At 40.5% G+C, this 22,026-nt stretch overlaps 1 protein-coding gene across 1 annotated transcript; it reads left to right on the forward strand.

The window, feature by feature from the left end:
* The first annotated feature begins 1,527 nt into the window (after positions 1-1,527).
* Positions 1,528-1,758, forward strand: LOC116511227 (small integral membrane protein 15-like). The gene has a single exon (XM_032221097.1). The coding sequence runs from the start codon at positions 1,528-1,530 to the stop codon at positions 1,756-1,758; it is 231 nt and encodes a 76-aa protein (XP_032076988.1).
* Positions 1,759-22,026: the final 20,268 nt, after the last annotated feature.

Raw genomic sequence — 22,026 nt, forward strand, 5'->3', positions numbered from 1 at the left:
CCTAATCAAACCTTCTGAATAAAAACAGAGGCAGCTCAGTGGATAATCCAATCCAGGGAATATTTTCCACTAAGTGAAAACCAAACAACCCATCAATCAACTTTTATTACAGTCAGAGACCAGAGACCAGGACAAGTGAAAACGCTCGGTAAATATACAATTAAAAATTCTAGTATGAAATAATCAATAACAACTAAAATCTATGATAAAATCCAGTCTGTCCATTTTACATGGTCTAATTATACTACAATTTCAATCCATAAACTGTCTGGCTCCTTGTAGGTTCAACGCTAAAAGGGAAAAGACTAAGCAGTGCAAAGGGTTTGCCGCTTTAGTTATATAACATAACTATGGTGGAGAAGAAACATGTTTGCGACGAATCCCCTGTGCTGCTGCGCAGAATCTGGCCACCTGCACTGCAGTTATGGATTGTTCATCCTTAAGCAGCCACTGGAGAAAGGTAATGTCAGAATGGTCAGGATACCTAGCAGTTATTTGCAGGATAAGGTTCTTTCCCCCTAATCTATATCTATCTATTTATATACTGTATATGTAAAATGGGTGTGTATGTTCCAGCATAATTCTGGCACGCCTCGAACAATTTCAACCAAACTTGGTACACAGATGATTTACTCTCTGGAAACAAATACTATGGGGGTAAGACACCCCTAATACCCCTCGGGGTGTATTCTGTTAAGATACAGCCTGTTGTGCCTTAAATGGCTTCTACTGTACTGCCATAAAATGGCTTCTATTGTACACTGCAGTGGAGTTCCCATGGTAATGGCTTCACAGTACTCCCCCCCCTTTGGTAAAGGGGAAAATCCAACATTAGAAATTATGTTTGGTCCGGACATTTTCCCTCTATAACTAAATATCTGGCCAGGTTATCAACTAGTTTCTGTATAAAAGGAACATCTGAGGGGCATGTGACCCACAGTCTCCACCTCTCCTGAGCTGCAGGAACAGAGTCTTTCCATCAATGGTATCCTTTTATACTTGCCATACAGGAATGGCCGATGGAAGTGCATGGCACCGTGCGAAAATGTTTTCCGGTGATTTGCTGACTTCAACCGACTAAGATAGCTGCAGGAGCAACAACACTTCTAATGGTTTCTGGAGTCAGAAACAGCGAAGCTTTTTCTAAGTCCGCCTATCTCTCGATGTCCTCCACCTTTTGTCGCAAGGTTTGTCTTCTTAGGTCACAGTCCATCTTAAGTATTGAGTAACTTCAGACAAGTCTGGTTCCAGGGGTGATATTCAATTACTTTCCCTACCGGTTTGCAATTCTGAGGGTACTCTTGGCTTTCTGCACATGCACTTTGATCGTGCATGCAGCTTGCATGTATGCACACAGCTTGAAAACGGGCCTAAATAGGATGCCATAGAGCCGGGGTGGATGGCGGTGGTTCGCCTGCGGTTCAGGCGAACCATTCCAAACCAGCTGAATACAACCTCTGGCTGGTTCCTTTGGAAGACAGAAGAAACGTATCCCTTAAGCCACCCAGAGTCACTTTGGATGGTGAGATGGGTGGCATGTACAGTCAACGTAATAAATTGTATATTGTGGAATGGGCTGCAAAAGATCCATATGGATTCCTTACAACAGTGATCCTTGCTCTAACACCTCTATTCTTGGCAAGTGCGGTGCTATCATGGAAACTGGCAAAAATGATTGAAGCTAAGGAACGGGAACAAAAAAAGAAACAAAAATGCCAAGAAAACATTACAAAAGCTAAACGAATAAAGAAGGACTAAGACTTCAATTTCATTGGGCCGATTTTTTTTTGTCAATGCACTGTTACTGTATGTGTACCTTTTTTCTGTTGTATCCTTACAGAAAGATGACAGGTCTTTTTCCTGGAATAATGTATCCTTAATTTGTGCTATTAAACTTCTGTGGTAATGAACTTTAATTGCTTTTTTCAAGGTTGACTCAGCCTTCCATCCTTCCGAGGTGGGTAAAATGAGGACCCAGACTGTGGGGGCGATATGCTGACTCTGTAAACCGCTTAGAGAGGGCTGAACGCCCTATGAAGCGGTATATAAGTCTAACTGCTATTGCTATTGCTAAATAAGTACACAAATAAAATAAAGAATGAAGTGAAACCAAATAACAACTCCACGCTTTCAGTAACTAAGATCCCCGTGGCTAATTAGCAGATGGAAACCAGCAATCTAATCTTTACCTCTTGGAGAGAGGGGGAAACACTCATAGCTTTCCCTCCTGGCCGCTGTCATCGAGATTTATGTACATACCTTGGTCTAGTTTCAACTTCCTTTAAACCAGCCTTTAACTACTCCTCTGTCAGTTTGCATACTCTCTTTGCCAGCTGAAATCAGTTTCTATGGCATTGACAAAGCAGCCTATTCAGCAGAGGTGCCAGGCACAAAGGGCCTTGCATTAAAGAAAGCGGCCACTGCCTGATATTGGGGAAATAAATCACAAAGTAATTAAACCACCCCAAAGAAAAGGCTGCATGCAAGAAGCTGGGCTACATCTTGCCTTAATAGAACAGGATTCTTTTTATTCTTCTCCTTACTTTCCAGTTCCTGCCCTTCGTGTTTCACAGAGAGGCATTCTGGGAGCCACCCCAGTGGAAGAGGGACTCACAGTGCAGGGAATCTCGCAGCTATCAGAAAGTATGTGGCTCACTACTAAAGACCAGTTGCTTATGAAGGAGAGTGGCAGGAATTGGGCATGTCTAGCCTCGTGAAGAGAAGGACTAGTGGAGACCTGATAGCAGTTTTCCAATATCTATGGGGGCTGCCACAAAGAAGGGAAGTTCTTGTTGAGGGGAAAATAGGAGGAAGAAGGTGTACTGGATAGGATTGCCACCTTGTGTTTGTTTGTAAAAATAATAAAGGTGGGATATAAATAAATGGAGAGCTAGCTGGATAAATAGTAATAGCACTTAGACATATATCGCTTCACAGGGCTTTGCAGCCAGTGGTGGGATTCAAAGCCGTCAAGACCTGGCTATTCCGGCAGGCCTGGGGCTGATGAGTTCCCAGCCCCACTCGAATTGTTGTGACTGTTGTGAGTTTTTTAAAACTGTTCTTTGTAATTTGTTTCTCATTTTGTTTGTTCTTGTATTGTTCCCTTCCCCTTGGTTTGTTAGCCGCCCTGAGTCCCTCTGGGAATAGGGCGGCATACAAGTTTAATAAACCCTTAAACCCTTAAACCCTTAAATAATTTAACAACTGGTTCTCTGCCCTAATGAGCAGCTGGGTAGGCATGGCTCAATGGTCATGTGACTGGGTGGGCATGGCCAACTCAACGTCACTTAGGTCAATGGGCGCTTCACCTTAGCTGTTACAATGTAATAAGGGTTAACTGGAGAGGCAGTTTCTGTAAGCAGGGCAAGAAAGATTAGGCTAGAAACAACACCAGAATGTTTCCTCCCTGCCTTCCTTACAGGATTAGCCCTGCAAAGTGGGGAAAAAAACAAAATGAGATTTCTTCCAACAACCAGTTCCCCGAACTGTTCAGAAAGTTAACAACTGGTTCTCCCGAATAGGCGCGGACTGGCTGAATCCCAGAACTGTTTAAAGCCATCTCTAAATGGTTTACAGAGTCAGCCTATTGCCCCCAACAATCTGGCTCCTCATTTTACTCACCTCAGAAGGATGGAAGGCTGAGTCAACCTTGAGCCTGGTGAGATTCGAACTGCTAAATTGCAGTCAGCCAGCAGTCAGCAGAAGCAGCCTGCAGTTCTGCACTCTAACCACTGTGCCACCTCAGCTCTTTAACTAGATGGATAAATGGATTTTTCTCCCACTTGTATTACTTTATCAGTAATTCAAAGTGGCAAATGTGATCCCTTTTTTTTCTCCATAACAACAGATGACCTCCGTTTACCAGTCCACAATAGAAAGCGTCTTCACTTATTGCATCACGGCACAAGCAGTCTCTTTTATAATCAGGAGAGGATCTTAATAAGCATCAGCTGAGCATAATCATCTTGTATAATTACGCAGTTGTTCTTGCCGCCAAGTAGCCCTTCGACGGCATGTATCCCGAAACAACTCACAAGTGTTTTCTGGATCACTCCCTCTGATCCAAGGCTCCGGCGCCACCTGGTGGCCAACCAGTCTCTCTATGCCCTGCTTGGAGTCGGAACTCTGTCCAGGGTCCTCCACATCCTCCATGGCCGACTCATAAGACCCCTCACCGTCGGAGTCTGGTGGCAGCTCCAATGGCTCCTGCCGGGCCACAACACTGGCCTATCAAGCAAAAGCGTCTTAATAGGTTTTAGTGCAACTATAGAAGCTGAGAGAGCAACTGAACTCTAGTGGAAAATAAATCTAAATAAGCAAGCTTTTTTTAAAAAAAATCCATACAAGATTGATTGGTAAAGATATCTTATATTTATCCCTGACTGTAATTTTAAAAGGGCAGACCCTGTGGATTGATTGCATAGTTTTTCAATCCACTACTAATCATGTTCATTTAGGGGGAAAAATGGGTTCTGTTTGAATTTTAATATGTTTAATGCAAATTTAATTAATTTGCATCTTGTGCAATAGTCTGCTAAATGAAAACAAAGACCCACCTCTGCATTCACATCGGCTTGAATTTTGCAGCAGCGTTCTTCCTAGATAATGCATACAGGTAGTCCTCAGCTTACGACCACAATTGGCCCCAGAGATTTCATTGCGAAGCAAGATGGTCACTAAGTGAGTCAGATCCGATTTTACAATCTTTTTTCGTCTTGATTGTTAAGCAAATCATTGCAGTCGTTAAGTGAATCATGGTGGTTGTTAAGTGAATCCAGTTTTCCCGTTGACTTTGCTTATTGGAAGTCAACTGGGAAGGTTGCGGATGGGGATCACATCATCCTGGGATGCTGCAATCATCATAAACACATGCTGGTTGCCAAGGGCCCATTTAAAATTATATATATATATATATATATATATATATATATATATATATATATATATATATATATATATATATATATATATATATATATATATATATATATATTGTTTCCATATAAATATATTGAATACAGTGTAATTGTCCTGACATTCCATTTGCCATGAAACAAAGGTAAAAACAAAATAACATATATAGCTGGAATATATGCCGAAAATATGTGAGGAGCCTATGCAGGGCCAGTGGTGATCGGTGATTGAAACACATAAGGGAATATCGCTTCCACTGCTTTGAGTCCAGAAGCAGTTCCATAGGTGGAAGGCATAGACATTTTGGTGAGGTACCAATGTTTAGTACTGTAAGGAGCCCCAGGCCACTCCTGAGTGAAAGAGTGGAACCTCTGGCAGTTTGGACTGAGGTAATGGAATGTGAAGCAACTGGCAGTTGGAACAGACTTCTTTTCATTTGGGGAGGGGGAGTAGAACTCCTTAACATCAGAGTATGTTAATTACTGTATAAGAAATACTAATAATCTGATGGTCATTTAAAAAAACCCTTTCTTAGCGAGGACCTAGAAGCCAAGAGGAACATACATGCCGAATTTCAATTTCAAGTTTGTAGGCTTTACGGTTCTGGAGATTTCATGATGAGTGAGTGGTACTTGCCTTTTATATAGAGAGATTTTAAACAGTGCTAATGTTGTACAGTAATTTCTGACCATCATATTCTAGTCTGTCAACTTATCTATCATTCTAATACCTACATACTAATCAGGAGTAGGTTCCTGCCAGTTCTAACCTTTTCTATAGAAGAGGTTCCACAAATCTACAGTGCTGTTTAGAACTGGTTCCAGTTCCCTCCCCCCGCCCCTCTGCACATCATCAAGATGAAGAGCGAGAGTAGGAATTCTGGGAGTTAAAGTCCACAAGTCCTAAAGATGTCAAGTTTGAACACTCCTGGGATTTTTTTTCTAAAGGGTTAGGGGTGCAAGGGGTCTTGTAACTTGACAGCTTTAAGACTCGTGTGCTTCAAATGCCAGAGTTTCTGAGTCAACATTTTGGTTGCTAAGCAAGAGCGTTGTTAAGTGAGTTTCACCACATTTTACAAGTTGGCCATGCCCATCCAGTCACATGACTGCCAAGACACTCCCACTCGGTCACATGGCTGGCAAGCAACTCCCACCCAGTCACATGGCTGGCAAGCCACTCCCACAAAGCAGGCCACACCTACAGAAGAGGTTCTAAAAAATTTTGAAACCCACCTCTGATTCTAATACATACATCATATCTTTTTCCATGCCCACCTAACCTGATTTTTTCGCATTCCAACTTCTACATCGTGTTTCTAACCATTGATAAAATCTATTCCATGTAGCATAGTATTCTGTGACTGTGGGTATGCTGTAATGGTCATAAGTGCACAGCCTGATGGTAAGTCACTTCTTTCAATGCCTTTGTCCCTTTAAACAGTTGCTAAATGAATGGTTGTTAAGTGGAAGAGTACCTGAATTTTTGGAGAAATGAATACAAAAAGGCATGCAATGTTTAATTCTATTCTATCCAGACTTTTAACATTTCAAATAACAAAAGCAATAGCACTTAGACTTATATAACATTCCACACTGCTTTACAGCCCTCTCTAAGCAGTTGACGGAGTCAGCCTATTTCCCCCAACGATCTGGGTCCTCATTTTGACAACCTCGAAAGGATGGGTCAACCTTGAGCCTGGTGAGATTCGAACTGCTGAACTTCTGGTAGCCGGCAGTCAGCAGAAGCAAGCTTCTAACCACTGCGCCACTGTGTCTCAAAACATTATGGAAAGAGAAGGCAAAGATTTTAAGGTTGGGAAAAAAACCTTCAGAAATTGATGGTTGAAATAGTTTGATTAATGCTTAAAATACTATTATGATCATAGATATGATTATAATAAATAAAGTCTCCATCAAGTTGAACTTGTTTTCTCAGCAAGAGTTCAGAAATGGTTTGCCTTGGCATTCTTGTGCATGTATTAATTCATTCATTTGCTTCTCTGGCTAGCCTACAGCCCTAAGATATATTCATGGTCCCTCGGCTTTGCTAGAGGGGGAAATAAAATTGTATTAAGGTCATGCTTTAAAATGTTTTTTGTGAACGTGGATTTGTGTTATCGGTTAAATTTGGAAACACATGGCTGAACGTGTCCCTTTCTATGTGCCTTTTCAGGTTAAAATTTGCAAACGATGTGACTTTAACTTTTACTAAAGTTAAAGCTGTCTCTATTTTTCATATTACTTTGGACTTACTTGAATTAATGTAGGATTAGGATTGGGGTAGGAGGGTTAAGATAAACACTCTAGGTCTGTTATAGATCCAAAAACTATTCTGTCCTACATTCAATGTAGTTTTAAAAGCATAGAAATGTATGTAAATATGTATGTGTGTATGTATTTCTATATCCCACCTTTAATATTTTTATAAGGCAGCGAACATACAGGCGACAGGAAACTCTGTATTGGCGACAGGAAGGGCATCCGGCAAGGAAACTCTCAGCTCCATTCAGTTGCCCAAGACTCCATCCCGCAAAGGATTATGGGATCTTAAAAAGAAGACGATGGTGATGATGATGCTAAGAAATAAGATATTAAAGATTGCATCTAAGATAGGCTTGTGTAAGATAATGATGATGATAATATTATTTTTGAGCTGAAATCTAATCTTTAGTTTTTATGTTCTTGTAAGCCGCCTTGAGCCACCATGTGCAGATATAAATTTCCTAAAATAAATAAATAGTTAATGACATGAACCCAGGAGTCTAGTGGGCTTAATACTATGTTGGCTTGTAGCAGAGGTGGGTTCCTACCAATTTGCACCTATTCGGTAGAACCGGTTCGTCAAATCTACCGAACCTGTTAGAAGAGGTTCCACCAGTGGACCCGGAAAGCAGGACACACCTACAGAAGAGGTTCCAAACATTTTTGAAACCCACCACTGGTCCTTGGATATGATTATTCTACACTATCATGCTCATATTTATAAAACTCAGTGCCTCTGTGAAAGGTAAGGATGACTACTGCGTTTGTGGTGCAATCAGAACATTGTGTGTGTTGAAGTTGTTTTATTGCAAACCAAAGATGCCTCTTAAAAAACAAGTTTACATCCTATTCTTATGCATGCCAGTGCTGTGTCTGAGGTAATTTAAGGTGGTTCTGACAAATGTCGTCGGCATCTTCATATCCAGTCACATGGGCGGCAAGCCACTCCCATCCGGTCACATGGGCAGCAAGCCACTCCCACAAAGGAGGCCACACCCACAGAGTAGGTTCGAACGATTTTTGAAACCCACCACTGGCTTGTAGCCCTACTTTGCTGCTTCCTAAACTATGCTGCAAAGTTAAATGTTTCTCCAGAGTGTTAGCATCTTGTCTGACAACAATATTTACAAGGAGACCTTTGTTGCTTGCGAAATGCAATGCATGCTTATATATCCCAAAGAAGAAGTCACAAAGAAAGAAACATCGGGTTCTGGATTTACAATCCTTCAAAGCAAGGGTACGTTTGTGGCAGTGGGAGAGGCAAAGAAGGGGAGGGGGGCATATGACATGTTGAAAAAACCCCAGCATTTATTTTTAACCCAGGGACCCAGAAATTACAGTCTGCATTAAAAGCATATAATCAGTGAACAATAAAGGAACAATAGGAATCTCCACTGTTGGAGCCTGAAGGGGTGGGCTCACGACAGGCGCAGTAATTTGCAAGGCTAAAAGCAGCCAAACCTTTTAAAAAGAGCTTGGAAGGTAAAAGAAAAAAGATAAAAGAAAAAAGAACTTGGAAGATAATATACAGAAATGGATTTTGCCCGGGGCAGACTTAAGTCATTTTGCCAGTCCACCATCTCTGAGCTTTCTAGGTTTTGGAAATCTTTCTCCTAGCTCAAGAAATGCCACCTGAATAGTTTGACCGGAGCAGGTAGTGAGACGAGAGAGTTTGCTGTGAGTAGGGCTCCTTTTTCTGGCTTTCGAACAATGTCTTCAGCCTTAGTCATTTCCTTTTTTATTAATTGCTAGGTTCTGTTTGTGGACGGAACTAACAGATAGAATTTCTGCCAAGGATATTCTGTACAATATGAAGAATATTTGCTCACATTTCCTGCGGCTCTGAACGTAAATTACGATTTTAGAGGTAGCCTGTGGGTCCGGTCTCTGAGAATAATCCTTTCATCTGTGCAAAGTTTGAGCTGTGGTGGTGCAGTGGTTAGAAGAAGTATTGCAGGCTAACTCTGCTCACTGCTAGGAGTTTGATTCTGACCACTAATGGTTGACACAGCCTTCCATTCTTCCGAGGGCAGTAAAATGAGGACCCTGATCATTTGGGGCAATATGCTGTCAATATGTTTACAGTTGTTATAGGGCAGGGGTGTCAAACCCTATTTCACTGAAGGCCACATCATTGTTGTTTTTGACCTAGGGGGCCGGGGTGGGTGTGGCCAGCTCGACGTCACTCATGTTGAGGCACCTGTGGTAGCCTGAGTGCTCTGCCAGCGAAAATGAACTCCCGAGCTCCGTTTTCTGCTGCAATCGCCTCCTGCAACTGTCTGCCAGAGAAAACAGCCAGCTCTGTTTTCACTGGCAGAGGCACTGTAGGTCAGTCCTTCGCTGTTTCCAGGGCGGCACCACGGGTCAGATTTAAGCACCCTGCAGGCCGGATCCGGCCCCCGGGCCTTTAGTTTGGCACCCCTATTACAGGGAAAATAGGAGGAGAAAGCTGCATTGGATATGTTGTCGCTTTGAATTATTTGTATAAATAATAAAGGTGTGATACAAAGAAATGAATAAAATAAGAGGGATCGGAAAGAATATTCAGCGAATGCTGAGAGTTAAAAATCTAACTAGGTTTACTTGCCACAGGCTGAACCACTTCAAAGTGGCTGAAGTAGTTTTCAGGCTAAGTTTTCTCTTGAGTGAACAGAAAAGGTCAATTTTATGATGTCTATAAACCGCCCATCTTCAGCTTCTGAGTGATATAGAAACTAATAAGAAACTGTCAAAACAGACTTAAGCATAAGTCTTGAGCATTAAGAGAATGTGATGGCTATTCATGGCTGTGTATTTTAATTCCGTGATGGCAAACCTATGGCATGTATGCCCGAAATGGAATGTGGAGCCATGCTCAGGTGAGAAGAACAGATTTGCCAGACATTTAGTTTCTTGATTTAATTATCTTAAATGTCTGCTGTTTCCAGTGGTGGGTTCTGGATCTCGGTGCAACTGGTATGGTGCAACAGGACCCAGCATCCAGCATATGAACACGCAGTGTGCACATGCGTCCTTACCTCTCGCGATGTCTCCGTGAGCCTCTGTCATGCTCCAGCTGCTAGCTGGAACATCGTGCAGGTGCCCTACGTGCTGAAGAGCTCAAATACAGGTAAGGAGGATGGGCGGGTGGGTGGGCCCTCCGGAGCATTGTACTGGAATGGTATCCGGTGCTCCCGGCAGGCACCGGTACACACGTACCGGGATGTACCGCCTGTAACCCACCATTGGCTGTTTTCCACGTTCACAATTCTCCTTAAGCTTTTAGAGACTTACCATTAACATACACCAAGGTGCCCAAAACATCTTAGGGAAGGATCTTTCCCTTAAAAAAACCAACAATCCAAATACTTTAGCTGTTGAGTCAGGAACATTCAATCATTTTTCTCCAAGCCCATAACTTTTCTCTTCTTCTATGAATTGAATTATGATGATTAAATTCAAGGTCTTTAATGTTGTCCTGGCTTGCTCTTTATATATCTATATCTATATCTATATCTATATCTATCTATCTATCTATCTATCTATCTATCTATCTATCTATCTATCTATCTATCTATATATATATATATATATATATATACACACATACACACACACACACACATACACATACACATACACATACATACATACATACATACATACATACATACATATATATAACATGGTTTTGTTCTGACTTCCTCAATGTATCAGAAGTTATTAAGCGGTGTCTTTTATTGATTCCAGAAAAATTTTTTTTTCCTGGAGGATATAATTAATCCTTTATGGGTTAGAACTGCAGGGCCCTGACAGAAGAAAGTCAGCATCAACTGGCAACTTAAATATAAACTGAGATGTTACTTTAGAAAGGGGACATTTATGTTTGCTGAAAGTTACAGACACTGTCCAGAAAGGACAAGGCTCTATCCAAGATACTTTGCAAAATTAAGTGCGGGAAAAGATCACGAGTGGTGTGGTGGCCTAGTGGCAAAGATACTCCCCTCCCACTTGGAAGACTGAGAGTTCGATCCGAGGTAGAATAGAATAGAATAACAGAGTTGGAAGGGACCTTGAAGGTCTTCTAGTCCAACCCTCTGCTTAGGCAGGAAACCCTACACCACTTCAGACAAATAGTTATCCAACATCTTCTTTAAAATGTCCAGTGTTGGGGTATTCACAATTTCTGAGGCATGTTGTGCCACTGATTAATTGTTCTAACTGTCAGGAAATTTCTCCTCAGTTCTAAGTTGTTTCTCTCCTTGATTAGTTTCCACCCATTGCTTCTTGCCCTACCCTCAGGTGCTTTGGAGAATAGTTTGACTCCCTCTTCTTTGTGGCAACCCCTGAGATATTGGAACACTGCTATCCTGTCTCCCCTAGTTCTTCTTTTCATTAAACTATACATACCCAGTTCCCGCAACTGTTCTTCATATATTTTGGCCTCCAGTCCCCTAGTCATCTTTGTTGCTCTGCACTCTTTCTAGAGTCTCCACATCTTTTTTAAAAGATGTTTTTTGGGTGGGCCTAGTGGGCCACAACACCTGCCCACTCTTGCTTTATAACAATGTTCTATGACACTGTTTATTTGATTTATATGAACCCTATAAGTGGGAGCAAGGGGAAACCTGCTCCTTTGTAGATACAGTATGTCAGAGTTCAGTTCTCTTGATTTCAATAGGCATTACTAGGGATGATTGAAGTTTTAAGACAGAGAGAAGGTACTTGGTTAAAAATAGCTGCATTTGATCAAATGTGTCAAAAGAGAACAAGTAAGCTGTTGCCCAAGGTTTCCCTAAAGCTTTGGAAGTGTTTTGAAAGGAATTATTATCAGAAACCTTTAAGCCGCTTTGACTCTCCGGCCTTAGATTCATCTGAGAAATACGGGCCAAAGAATTGATTTTGCCTTAGAGAACATTGAAATCCCACAAAGTTGATCTCCCTTGAAACATGGGTTTCTCTGTAATCAGCCAATCTTGAAAGCCTGTGTCCAATCAAAGTAACGTCCTGTTAAGAAAACTTGAACTAGTTTCCAAAAAAAGAAAGTCAAAAGGAAATCTAATATCTCTTTGCAGGTATCTGGTTGAAAGGCCTCATGATTGTCAAATTTGCTGGGCTCTGGGCTCTTCATAATAAGAATTATTCTAATGTACTTCGATGGGCTTAGTGTCCAATGACTGTTTAATAACTGTGCTTAGGTTTTCCATGCTCTAATGCCATTTCACACAAGCGCTTAATCTGTTCAGGATCTTTCATGACTTAATGTTGAGCAATATTTGATTGTTTGTTTCCTGCCTTTATTATTTTTATAAATAACTCAAGGTGGCAAACACACATAATACTCCTTTCTCCTATTTCCCCACAACAACAAGCCCATGAAGGGAATTGGATTGAAAGAGGGCAACTGGCCCAAAGTCACTCAGCTACTTTTCATGCCTAAGGTGGGACTAGAACCCCCAATCTCCTGACGATTGGCCCAAAGTCACCCAGTCAACTTTCATGCCTAAGATGGCACAAGAATTCACCATCTCCTGATGATTGGCCAAAAGTCACCCAGCTGGCTTGATGTTTAAGGTGGGATAGAACTCACCGTCTCCTGATGATTGGCCCAAAGTCACCCAGCTGGCTTTGATGTTTAAGCTGGGACTAAAACTTACCGTCTCCTGATGATTGGCCCAAAGTCATCCAAGTGGCTTTGATGTTTAAGGTGGGATAGAACTCACCATCTCCTGATAATTGGCCCAAAGTCACCCAGCCAATTTTCACGCGTAAGGTATAATGATGTGTAACCCACGGACCTCTGGTTTCCAGCCTGGTGCCTTAAACCTCAAGGCCAAATTAGCTCTTTATGTAGCTCTTTTAACCAAAGAAGTGGCATGTCACCATTAGAAACTCAACAAAGTACAGAGAAATGCTCTAGTGTATTTCATGGAGGTCAACGGGAATCCATCTAATTCCCCACATAGGCAAGTAAACATGGCAGAAACTCCCGCCATTTTTAGAACTAGAACTAAAGTAGAACTAGAAGAAGCCATTAACTGAATTTGAAATCGTCAGCATCATTTCTGGGGACCAAAAGGCCACCAACAGTCCTTTTGGAACCCTTCACGTACTACTACTTCTTCTAAAATTAAATTTTATGACAGAAATTACTTTCAATGATCTTTACAGCAGTTATAAACGCATTTGAGTGTTATTCTCCTGGAGCTTTTCCCGTTCTCAAAGGCTGCTGTCTGAAGGCAGCTGACACAACACAATGCTGTGCCATTGTATTTCTACAAACGCCTACTTTCAAGGAATGGAAGAAGAGGAAAATATGCTCCTCTCTTTGTCTGTAAAGCTGAAGTGAAATGAAGAATCCAGTTGAGAATGCATACATTTCCAGGCTGTCAAAGTACATCAGTGGACAAATAGCATCATGCATGTCAGGGCGTAAGAAGCTGTGTATTTAAACATTTATTTGATATCTCGCTTTTCTTTAAGAGATCTCGAGGGCTTTAGCTGAAAGCAAAATAAAGGCATAATTAGCAATAAATATTGTGGGGACATCCTAGAGTTGAGCTTCCCATGTATTTTGCCAGGAAATATACATAAGGCCAGCCCAAAAGGCGTGCCCCCTTTTAACAATACCGATGGGCTCCGAATCCAATGGCAAAGTCGATTTTGTTCTGCGAATTCATGGAGAGCTAACCCTAACCCTAAGTTGAATTTTCCCCAATAGGATTTTTCCATGTATTTTGCCAGGAAATGTACATAAATGTGCCTTAAAAGGCATGCCCCCTCCTAACCATACCGATGGGCTCAGAATCCATTGACGTTGTCCATTTTGCTCTGCAAATTCATGGAGCGCTAACCCTAACCCTAAGTGGAATTTCCCCCCATGGGATTTTTCCATGTATTTTGCCAGGAAATGTACATAAGGCCAGCTCAAAAGGTGTGTGATTCCCCCTCAATGCTCTTAGCAGGGCTAATCCTGCTTAATTTCTAAGATGTGCTGCCATCTGCCGCTCCTCTCAAAGTAACATTAAAATGAATATATGGGAACAGCTGCAGCAGATGCCAGAGAGAGAGGGGTGGGTGGGAGGGAGGGAAGAGGAGACACAGAGAGAGGGAGGGAGGGGGAGAGAGAGAGAGAGAGAGAGAGAGAGAGAGAGAGAGAGAGAGAGAGAGAGAGAGAGAGAGAGAGAGAGAGAGAGAGAGAGAGAGAGAGAGAGAGAGAGAGAGAGAGAGAAAATAAGTCACATGAAAATGCCGAGATGGTTAAGGTCATTCCATTTAAGAAGCAGATTTTCTACAAAGGAAATTCCTTTCTAAAATAAGAAAAGAATGGATTTCTTTTCCTAGCTCATAAAATTCCATTGGATAGGATTTTCATTCTGCTGTGATGGGGACACAATAGAACACTGCCAAGGATGATCTCAGAAGATGGATAGGTTTGTATGGGACAAGGCAATTCTTTTTTTTTATTGAAAATTTTAGAAAAAAAAACTTTTACAAATGTTTACCTCCCCCCCTCCCCACCCGAACCCCCCCAACCTTCCCCCCCCCGACTTTCCAGAACCAATACAGGGTATAAATCTTTAACAAAGATGTTCTAAAATAAACTTTTAAAAAGTATCATCTTTCATTTGAGCTTTAACTCCTCTTTGCTAGGCTAAGTCTAAACAGATTATATCATTCCTTGTTTCTTCAGGCATAAACTATCTGGAATTTCTTAGTCCCATATTTATTTTGAGTATAGTCAATCCATCTTCTCCACTCCAGTTTATATCTCTCCTTTGAATGAGATATGCTGATATTTTAGCCATCTCTGCTAAGTTTGTTACTTTTAATGTACATTCTTGAATAGTAGGCAAATCTTCCTTCTTCCAGTATTGCACCACCAACAGTCTTGCTGCCATTATTAAATGCAAAATCAAGTTAATCTCTATAACTGTATAATCAGTAATTATACCTAAGGACAAGGCAATTCTTCATGACGCTTTCTTCAAAATTATGAAGATTTCTAAAGGTCATTCCCCCCCCCCTTTTTATTTTCTCATAAATTGGAACCCATGCAGCTATGTCAACATAGGAGCATTTGCTCCCTAAAAATGCTCCCTGACTGGGAAGAATAGCCAGGATGGTTCTCACATCCCTGAGAATTAAATTTGGTTTTTGCTACAACAGGTAGTTGGGGGTTCCAGCAAGAGCCGTTGCAGGAACTGGGTATGTCTAGTTTAATGAAAAGAAGAACCAGGGGTGACATTATAGCAGTCTTCCAATATCTCAGGGGTTGCCACAAAAAAGAGGGAATCAAGCTATTCTCCAAAGCACTTGAGGGCAGAAGAAGCAATGGGTGGAAACTATTCAAAGAGAGAAGCAACCTAGAACTAAGGAGAAATTTCCTGACAGTTAGAACAATTAATCAGTGGTTCAACCTGCCTCTAGAAGTTGTGAGTGCTTCATCAATGGAACTTTTAAAGAAGCAATTGAACAACTATTTGTCTGAAATGGTACAAGGTTTTCTGCCTAAGCATGAGGTTGGACTAGAAGACCTCCAAATTTCCATCCAATTCTGTCATTCTGATATTCTGTTCTGTTATTCTGGTAATCTTAAACCAGGGAAAAGAAAGAATGCTAACTGAAACTCATTTCATATTTCTTTAACAACTCTGCATAAACAAGTTGATTGGATGCTATTGTAATGGTTGGGGCAGAGAAGGAAGGAAATAAGATAATAGGAAAGGAAAACACAAGTAAGCATTAAAGTGAAAACATTGAGGTTTGTAACATAAGATAGATTTGAATCTATTTCTCTAACAGAAACACAGATTGCTTCTCAATTTTGTGAAAATCTGTTAGATCACCAGAGATGGCCATTGCCTCTGATGTCCCATTTATGAAACACTGATATTCTATGAGAAAAATATACTTCCTTATTTGGAAGCTGACATAAAGGATTAGCAACAGAATCCAATCTTTCTTCTGGTTTAGCAGAACTGCAGAGTAGTTTGTCTGGAGTGGCACAGTTTCAGGGGACTGAAATTCCTTGGCTGATTGGGGTCCATAGCATCCACCTTTCTGTCGGAACAAATTCATGATTTAAAGATATTGATGGCTGTGTCTATCAGCCAGCCATGTAATTCAGACACAGAAAGTGAAAGTTAACAAAGGTTTATCTCTTGCACTTGGGATGCAAGGGACACAATGAATCTGGCAATACCCGAATGCAAATTCTACATACTTCTGCAAATTATGTACCTGCATGCAAAGCAAATAGGAATGGGTAGAGCTTGTGCAATGCCATCATGATTCACATTTCATTACTTTGGCACCAGTCGGGAATAGATGCCCAGTTTCTTTTTTCTTCTTCTTCTGTAAATGTGTTTTTATTTTCCATTTTCATTTTCGTACAGTCACATATATACTGTGCATAACCGGGGCCATATAACATTAAACAATAAACACAGCCATTCCTCTTGTCAACAATACCCCCCAAAATAGAGACCCAATGTACCTCTTCGACCCTCCATACACCCTTTCTTTCGCCCCCCTCCAACTTTCCATCTTCCCTCCATCATTCCCCTCTACCCTACTTCCCCTCCCCCTCTACCACTCCTCTCTCCCGGTACACTCCCTCCCTTCCTTCTCACCCTCCCTCCAATCCTCTCTCCCACCCTCTCTACCCCTCTTTCTTCTATCCCTCTACTCCTCCCTTCGGTGTATTTCTACTATCTATTAATATATTCAGCTTGTCCTATTTTTACAGTGGAATTAAAGAGCAACAGTATACAAGTGCAGTCACGTTGCTTTAAAATCTAACACATACTATATATCCCCCCTCCTCCTTCCCCCCTAACAGCCCACCTCCCTTCCCCCCCTGACTTCCCAGAGCCCGTACACGGTATAGGTTTTTAACAAACACAGTCTAAAATATATTAAGACAAAGGAAAATATGGCTAAAATATCAGCATATCTTAAAGACCATTCAAATGAGAGATATAAACGAGACTGGAAAAAATGGATTGACTATATACAAAACAAATACGGGACTAAGAAATTACAGATAGCCTATGCTTAAGATTAGGAATAATCTAAACTGCTCAAAGTTAGTGTAACAGGAAGAACCTGAGTTCAATGCAGAGATGTTATTAACCTCTTTTTTTATTTCCGATGCCCAGTTTCTGATTGTCTCCATAGCAGACATTAATTTCATTTTTTCATACTTAAATGCAAGCAAGCAAGCTAGCAAGCCACCAACCAACCAACCAACCAACCAACCAATCACAGCCATCCAGTCTCCACAAATGAAGAAAGCTGCTCTTAATGTCATCAGAAGAGCTGTCTGTGTTAAAATATTCATGACTGGGAGAGACATGGGAACAAGGTCAGCCAATGAATAGGCATAACAACTAAGTCAACCAATGGGAGCTTAAACAGATCTGAGTCTGTGCAGAGAATTGAAACAGAACCTTCAGAAAGCAGTCTGCTTCTCTGAGGAGAAGAAGAAAGCAGTCTGTCTGGGCTTGCCTTCTGAAATGTAACTCTCCTGCCTTGTGTTTACTTGGAAGAACCACCTTTTGGTATTGCACATTTATAGTGTGTGTGTGTGTGTGTGTGTGTGTGTGTGTGTGTGTGTGTGTGTTCAGGCAGTTATATTAGCCACTAAGCCACATGCTCTCTTCCTTTATCAGCTAGGCCAGGGAAATAGGTATGTATTGTGTCACAACCCCTGGTATTCCCAAATATGGGAGGAAGCATACTGCTTCCTTTTTCTGTCTATCGGCTCATCACAAGAGACCATCACGACAGAAAGCCATTATTTTTACTGTTGCCTATGTTACATTTGTGTTGCATTTGTGCTGATAAATAAATAAAGGGAGACTAGTATAGATCTATTTCAAGCTATTTAGCTCTCATCAGCTAGCCATACCCTTACTGGGAATTGAACCTGGGCTGATTACATATCAGGCAGTTATATTAGCCACTATTTTATTTATTTATATATATATTTATATATATATCCAGCTGAATCAGTTATCCGTTTGTGCTTTCTGGATTTGAATTTATGCAACAAACTCTGATACTCTGGTGCACGCCTGAAAAAAAAAAGCCTCTATAGCTCATCTGAAGTTTAAGAAATAAATCCCATCTTTCTTTTAGGCTTGTGTAGAAGCTTCTACATAGAACAGAATGATAGGGCTGGAAGGGACCTTGAAGGTTTTCTAGTCCAATCCCTGATCAAGACCTTACATCATCCTAGTCAAATTGTTGTCCACTCATTTTTGAAAACCTCCAATGATGGAGCACCTGTAGCTCCAGGAGGCAAGCTATTCCATTGATTGTTTTCTTTTTTTTTTTTTATTAAATGTTTTTTAGTTTTAGTTTAAAATGGGTACAGCATCTTTCTTAATATATCAATCAATTACAGATAAGTTTTGGTACATCTCCTCCACAGTCAACCAACATAACTCATATTAACTCAAGCATTATTATATATCCATTTTCATTTAACTGTAATTATTATTTAGAAATATTGGTAGGAGTAATAATCTTAAACAATACCTACCCACACCGATGGGAAGGGAGAAAAATCAAAAAAAAAAAAAGAAAAAAGAAAAAAGGACAAATAGAAATTAAAAATTAAAATAAAGGATAGTAGATAATACAAAAAAAGACAAAAACGATAATCAGGAAAACAAAACAAAACACAGGTGTCTATTATGAAAAAAAAAAGAAGTATATCAACTGGTTACAACATGTTTTGGTGCTTCTCTTCCGTTAGCTCATATTAATTCAGATATCTTAACTCGAATATTTACCATATCAACATCATTATACCTCCAGTTTTAATTATTATGGTTATTTAAACATCCTTCATCCTTAGCTATGCTAAAGAATTAATCCATAACACATGCTGGCAGTTCATTTACTTATTTGTAAAATCCTCTATTATCATCAAATCCTCATATCCTATTTTACCTAAACATCCATAATATTCAATTATATCATATATCATAACATTTTCCCAGTATTGATTAACATTTGATTGTATGGATTTTATTTAGTTTTTTAATAGTGCTAATTATTATAGTTAATACTCTTTATGTATAATCTAAAGGTGTTTTCTCATATCCAATTGTTAGTTATCATATCAACTCCACATTATATACATTACTATCAATATCAATTATTATTCAGCAATATCTGTTACAAGAAAAAGCAATTAGGTTTAACTAGTTTTCAGTTGTATTCATCAATCTATCAGCCAGTTCCAAATTATATATATTGCTATCCATATCAGTCATTATTCAGCTATATCTATTACAAATTGAAGTAATCCGATCTAGCTAATTTTAGGTTGTATTGTCCCATCTGTCAGCCTGTGTCCCTCCAACAATGAGATTTCCTCCGTCCAATAGCCATTCGTTGGATAAATTTACCAAATGTTTCCATAAGCAAATCCAAACAAAAATATTTCGGCACCTTTGGATTCTGAATGTCGGTGATGAAATAATAATGTTGTCCTAGGCTTATAAAATTTCCCAAATTAACTTTAATTCTCAAGGGTGGATTCTCCATTCCTCCTGCACACTGTCTCTTTAAATGAGTCGTCTTTATAGCTTCCCCCCTCCTTTCTTCCTCTGAGATAGACCAGACACCATTTCTCACATTTTCCATTTGTGTTTCAGGAACATTTAAGCATTCAACGATCTCAGTTTTAACTTCATATTTTAGAATCAGTTGATCCAGTTTTCTTTCCAGTTTTTGGTAAGAATCAAAGAGTCCTCTACATGCAGAGAAAAGAGTCTGAAATGAAATCTTAGAGGTATTTTGGGACGCCATGATGTGTCGTAGTTAAAAATTAGAAGCTCTTTTTTTTCCCCCACAGGCTTCAAAGCATTTTTTTTTAGTCTCTTACAGGCTGTCAATCTTATCTAGTTGTAAACAGAACTAGGTAGTAAAGTAATAAAAATGTCGAATCGTGACGGGCTAATTAGTAGGAGATAAGTTTTACGATCCACTTAGGGAGATTCAGAGGGGGGAGGATGTCGCGGAGTTTCTTGAAGCATTTAAGAAGTAAAGTAACCACCAGTCATAAATCCATTAGAAAGAGCCAATTCGCCGCTAAATCTTCCTGTTCTTTGGATTCAGTTAGCTTAATTTTTTAACACGAACAGTCTCTCTTGGATAATAAAATCAGCTTACCAGATGACATCACTTCTTCCATTCTTAGGGGCAACCTGCAGTTTCAGTTAGCACGCAGCTAATCCAAAAAGGAATTGGCACGAGGAGTTAATACCCCCCCCCAGAGATTTGCGGATGTCTCTGGGGTCCTGGGTCCCTCCCCACCTTCACTGTCGTCTCTGGGACAGCTAGAGTTCAAAGAACCCGTCCAAAAATCCTTTGGTATAGAGGAATTTCAGGAGTAGCCTGAAACTCCATCTTCTCACTGCTAAGCCCCGCCTTCTTCCCCAAGGCTGCTGACCTTGATCAGCAGCCAAGGATCTCCATTGATTGTTTTCATGATCAGAAAATTTCTCCTTACTTCTGGATTGGATCTCTCTTTAACAAGGTTCCACCGATTACTTCTTGTCCTGCTCTCTGGTCAAAAGCCTTCTTCTCGGTAACAACTTCTCAAGTATTGAAAGTTATCATGTTCCCTCCAATCCTTCTCTTTGATAGACATAGCTAGTTCCTTCAACCGTTCATCATACAATGTAGCCTCCACACCCTCTATCATCTTTGGGCGGGCTCTTACAATGGGGAGTAGAACAATGCCAAGCTTGTGAACACTCAAGAATCCAAATCACTTCTTCCCAATTGTTTTCAAAGCTGCCCTGCCATTTCCCACCAGAATGTTAAACAACATTGATTTCTCCCAAGGGTTTTGACCTTGCTTGAATATCACTATTTTCTACCAGACAGTTGCTAATTCATCAAATTCATTCAGTTTGCCCAGATGACAACTTGGGCAAACAATCCAACAGTAAACAACAACCTAACCAAGGAACCATCAAGACAACTCCCACCAACATTGATAGGGCAAGCCCCTTGTATATAAGCAGAGAGAAAACCCCACTCCCTTCTAACACTGATGATGTTACCTAGCTGGGCAATGAAATGTATGCAAGAAAACAACCATGCTCAGAGAGCACCAAGGACATTATGATTCATCATTATTTTGCTTTCTTTTATTTACTTGAATTTATCAGTTGACCAGTTCCAATTTTGCTTTCCTAATCAGTTGCCCTCCAGATGTATTGGACAGTTCCCATGGTCTGTGCTGGCTGAGGATGATGTGTGCTGTAGTCTGATAGAACATTGGTGAGGAATGTTCCGTGCAGTCAAGAGAATCTTTCCGTTTTCCTTCCTTTCCCATCACAGAAGGAACCCAAGTACCTTTCAGTCCCGCACAAAGCAGCAAATTAATCTCTTTCTAAAGCTTACGATAACATTGTTAGAGCTGACATATCAGCTCCTGTCCAGGCAGTTGTAGATTCACTTGGAAACAGCTCTATTTGTTTCTCGCCAGTGTTTAATTTTTACTCAGAAGCTGCCAGCACTGAACGGCCTTTATTAAGTGCCAATCTGAAAGCAGTGCCCAAAGCAGATATGCAGGAAGGAGTGGCACCAACTTTTGGGAATGTTAAAAAGCTAAAGTGATGGGCACGTACAAGTTTGCAAAGGAAGCATTTGCTAGCTCTAGAGGACGTCTCTTGAGAAGCTTTCCTTGGTCGCTAGACTTCTCTTATATTCTTACTTTTTGTTCATTTTATGAAAAACCACTTTAACGCAGAGACGTGCTTTAAGTATGAGGGCCAATGGGGAGTTCCCACTTCTCATTTATTAATTACTAGCTGATAACCTGGCACTTCCCTGGCATTTA

This window comes from Thamnophis elegans, chromosome 7, assembly GCF_009769535.1.
Source record: "Thamnophis elegans isolate rThaEle1 chromosome 7, rThaEle1.pri, whole genome shotgun sequence".
Taxonomy (NCBI): domain Eukaryota; kingdom Metazoa; phylum Chordata; class Lepidosauria; order Squamata; family Colubridae; genus Thamnophis; species Thamnophis elegans.

What these genes read in the sequence shown, in the direction of transcription:
- LOC116511227 (XM_032221097.1), top strand. Translation starts at nt 1,528, where the DNA reads ATGGGTGGCATGTACAGTCAACGTAATAAATTGTATATTGTGGAATGG.